Raw genomic sequence first — 4,124 nt, forward strand, 5'->3', positions numbered from 1 at the left:
GTTAAAAATTATAAAAAATAATTAATTATAATACACAAAGGAAAAACATAAACTATTCAGTCTTTAGATTTATACAATTAAAAAAAGAAAAATAATAATAAATTATTTACAGGCATTTAAATAAGACAAAAAACATAAACAATTGTTTAAATAAATAATAATAACAAAATGGGGTTTTAAGGAAAATAGTTTTTTAACAAAAAAAATCTAAAATTTTTGTTACAACAGTTTTTTGACTTTTTGCTGCTAGTTTTTTCTAGATATTTTTCCATTTTGTTTAAACTTTTCTTTTCTATTTACAAAACTTATTTACACTTTTTTTGTTGTTTTGGATAAAACTAAATAAAAATTCTAATACAAATTTCCATTTTTGGGGGGGATGGAAATTGTATAAAAATCTCCTTTAACCAGCTAATCATACAGTTATGATGTCTGTTAAATCACTTGAGGTTTTTGCTGATGTTGTACACGTCTCTAATTGGGGCATAGTAATGCTAACATTATCACATGTTGTCAAAGGCTGTGATAGTAGAGACATATTAGCAGCCACCTGATAGGAGGGAGGTAGCAAAAGTGAAGCAGAGGCTGAGTTAGCTGTAGAGGCTTCTAATGTTAGAGATGGAGACGAGCAGTAGTTGGGAAATGATGATGATGATGTAGATGATTTGTTGCTGTTATTGGTTTGCGAAGATTTACATTTAGTTGCTACTGTTTCGTTTATCTTTTGGTCTTTGCTATTCATGTCGTATTTTTCCCAGGAGCTGATCAAATTTGAGGCTTGATGATGTACAGCAGCCAAAGTGGGATAAATGAATTTCATGCCAAAGGCAAAATGTTGTTGATTGTGGTGTAAAGCTTCATCGTATGAGGGTAGACCGGTGGCAATGGTATAGCAGGGAGGTGATTCCATTTGATAATAGGCTGCTTCAGGGTTATTAGCAGCAGCAGCAGCAGTAGCACAAGGCATAACAGCACCACCACCATACAAATCGTTATTTAAATGAGCGCGAATATCTTTATCTAAAAAGAAAAGCAAAAAAAAACAAAAGAAATTAATATAAAATTTTCAACAAAATTCTTTAAAGTTTAAGTTTAAGCTATAAAAATTCTACTGCCTACTTTTAGGTTTATTATTTTTACAGATATTTTAAATTAACTTTAGGCCTTAAACTTTAACCCTATAAATCTAAAATTTATGTTTAACAAATTCTTTTGTTTATAACGCTAACACAAAAAATATTGTCTATTTTTAGGCAAATTATCAACAGCAACAAAATGTTGGTCATAAATTTTTCTTTAGAAATGACACACACATAAAACAAAGGCTATATAACAAACATAAAATAAAACTAATAAAGCTGTAGCCTTAGGATAGGCAATCATTTTTATGAAGTCAGATAACAGTAAAAAAACCTAAATTGGAAATTTGAATTTAAAAATTCCCCCCCCCCCCCAAAAAAAAAAAAAAAACAAAAATTTGTTTAAATTAAATAAAAGTTTTGTTACTATGAAAGCTTAAAAGCAACAGGTGCTTAAAGTTTAACAAAAGAAAAAGTTTTCTTGAAACCCTAAAAATTAGTTTATAAATAATTGATTTATGTTGTTTAAAAAGAAAAAAAGTGTCAAATTTCCTTTACTGCCTAAAAGTATATTAGTTCTTTTAACCCCCTAATATAGGCTCTTAATTACTTGTTATATGTCAGGTTTTTTTTCTCGTACAAAATTTAACGAATATTTATTGCTCTTTTGAATACTTTCACTGTGTATTTGCCAGCAATAAATAAATAAGTAAGTTTGTTGGTAGCCTGCTTAAAGGCAGAAATTCCTTTTCATATTAAACATTTATTTAGGTGTCAAATGTTTTTTGTGTTCTATTCCTGGCCAACAAACAGGTAGTGTTAGATTAAGGTTTATTTGTAATCAATTAGTTTGTTTTATGTTACATTTTCTTCCTTCTCCAAAAAAGGGGATTAGTTTTGTTTTATGTTTGTTTGTTAGCCTAAAAGTAGGCTTGGTTATAGGTTTAATTAAGTAGTAAATAATGTTAAGGCTGGTGCGTAATTTGTACAGCCAAAAGCTATTGTTAAGTTAAGGTAAAAGAAAAATAACATAATTTTAGGCACATAAAGGATTTGCTAAATGAATAAACTTAAGTTCCACATAAAGCAAACAACCAAAAAAGCCATAAACAGTAAATAAAAATGAAATATTTCAAAATTAAGTTAAAATCTAATTTTCCCATAAAAGTTTTCTTAAGAAAATTTTCTTTTAGAAAAACTTAAATAAAAATCAAAATTAGCTTATTTCTTATGAAAAATACAAAATTTTTAAAAATTTAAATTTTTTAAATTTTTTTAAGAAAATCTTTTTTTTTTAATTTCCTATAAAATTTTGTATTAATGTAAAGAATATAGTTTATGAAAAATCTAACAAAAATCAAAATTAGCTTATTTTCTTACCAAAATTACAAATTTTAATTTTTGAAATTTTTTTAAGAAAAATATTTTTTCTAAAATTTTACCCTAAAAATAGGCAATATTTTTTTAAAGTGGTATTTTAACAATACTAATAAAAATCATAATTCGAGAAAATTATAAAGAAATTAAAGAAGTTTTTTAAAATTTTTATGTTTTAAAAATAAAATCTAGAAAATTATTTCTTTACATAAAGAAAATCCTAAATTTTCTTTGTAAGAAAATGCTTTAGAGAGAAATTATTGAAATCAAAATTAGCTTAAATTTCTTAGAAAAATACAAAATTATAAAATTTTGAAATTTGTTTAAGTTTTATATAAAAAAATTTAATTTTACATGACAAAAACTCCCAAAAGTAGGCAATATTTTTTGAAATTTAAGAATTTTTAAAAAGTAATAAAAATCAAAATTAGAGAAAAATTCTAGGAATTAAGTAAATATATAAAGTTTTTTGTGGAACTTTAAGAAAAATTTTAAAAATTTTTGTAATTTAAAAAAATTTAATGAAAATGTTTTAAATTTATTTTTGGTTTTACATGGTTTCATTTGTTATAATTTTTGTGATATTAACTGGAATTATTAAGTTTTGATTTTTTTAGTTTTTAGATTTTTTAGAAATATTTTAAATTTCTTTAAGTTTATAGCGATTTTACCTAAATTTTTTAAATTTTTTGCTTTTGGCTTAATTTTTTTTTTAATTTTCTTCTTTTTAAATAAAATACTTACTGCATTTCTTCCATTCGCGAAACTTCCTATAGAAATAACAGCTGAACAGCACAAATATCACTGTCAACACTATCAGTGAGGTGACCACACCAACCCACAAATAATTGATTAATGAATGCATATCGCTGCCGGAGAAAAATCTCTCTAAACCGCTTAAAGCATTATTTTTCAAATCAGCCATATTTAAAACTGCACTATTTGAAATTTGATCGTGTGTTATGGTCTGACCCATGGAATCTATTAAAATATTAGATTCATGATGTTGAGAACCGGCTGTAATAGTATCGTAGGCAGTATTGCCCACCTGTTCTAGCAATTGTTTAAATTGCATCATATTATCGATATGTTGATTATCATGTTGACTAGGTATGACAAAGGATATTTCCGGATGATCTTTTTGTAACTGAGACATCCACATATCCATAATTGTGGGTGAAGCAGTTAGCGATTCCTCGCCCTCCTGCATTAAGCTGGAGGTTTCTAGGTAATCCGGTCTTAAAGTGGTAATGGGTAAAGCCATATTTGGTTTTTTTTTTTAATAAAGTATTTGGTTGAGTTTTTTTTTTTTTAATAAAACTTTGGTTTGTTTTTGTTAAACACTTTTGTTTATTTTTTATAATTTGAACATAGAATTTTTGTTTAAAATTTTGTTTTGATTTTATTTGAATTTTTTTATTTATAATTATTTTGTTCAAAATTTCTTTAACTTATAATTTCACGTAAATATTTTCTTTTTGTATGTTGTGTATGTGTGTTTTTATTATATTTTTTATAAATTTCTGTTCCGTTAGTTGTTGTTCGAAAACATGACCGTTTAGTTTGCTGTCTAGAATGAAACTGTTTATAAATTTCAATTGCTAGTGTTTAGTTTGGAGTCATGTTAAGCACGTTGCATTTAAAGAAATTTTCTTGTTTTTCTGAGGC

The 4,124-nt window shown here is 25.7% G+C and overlaps 1 protein-coding gene across 1 annotated transcript; it reads right to left on the reverse strand.

Annotated features, from left to right (window-relative positions):
• Positions 1 to 274: 274 nt before the first annotated feature.
• Positions 275 to 3,900, reverse strand: LOC119612845 (protein commissureless 1). The gene is made up of 2 exons (XM_037968718.1): positions 3,201 to 3,900; positions 275 to 1,020 (listed from the first exon to the last, which is right to left on the reverse strand). The coding sequence occupies exons 1-2, from the start codon at positions 3,718 to 3,720 to the stop codon at positions 416 to 418; spliced, it is 1,125 nt and encodes a 374-aa protein (XP_037824646.1). The 5' UTR covers positions 3,721 to 3,900; the 3' UTR covers positions 275 to 415.
• Between the last annotated feature and the right edge of the window lie 224 nt (positions 3,901 to 4,124).

The sequence above is a fragment of the Lucilia sericata genome, unplaced genomic scaffold (genome assembly GCF_015586225.1).
Source record: "Lucilia sericata isolate MDLA Ls3-8-SP2 unplaced genomic scaffold, ASM1558622v1 Contig001844F_arrow, whole genome shotgun sequence".
NCBI classification, from domain to species: Eukaryota; Metazoa; Arthropoda; class Insecta; order Diptera; family Calliphoridae; genus Lucilia; species Lucilia sericata.

Excerpts from the sequence above, each read along its gene's own strand:
- LOC119612845 (XM_037968718.1), bottom strand. The coding sequence starts at position 3,720 with ATGGCTTTACCCATTACCACTTTAAGACCGGATTACCTAGAAACCTCC. Across the intron at positions 1,021-3,200 it reads TCGCGAATGGAAGAAATGCA|ATAAAGATATTCGCGCTCAT; the intron begins GTAAGTATTTTA and ends TTTTCTTTTTAG.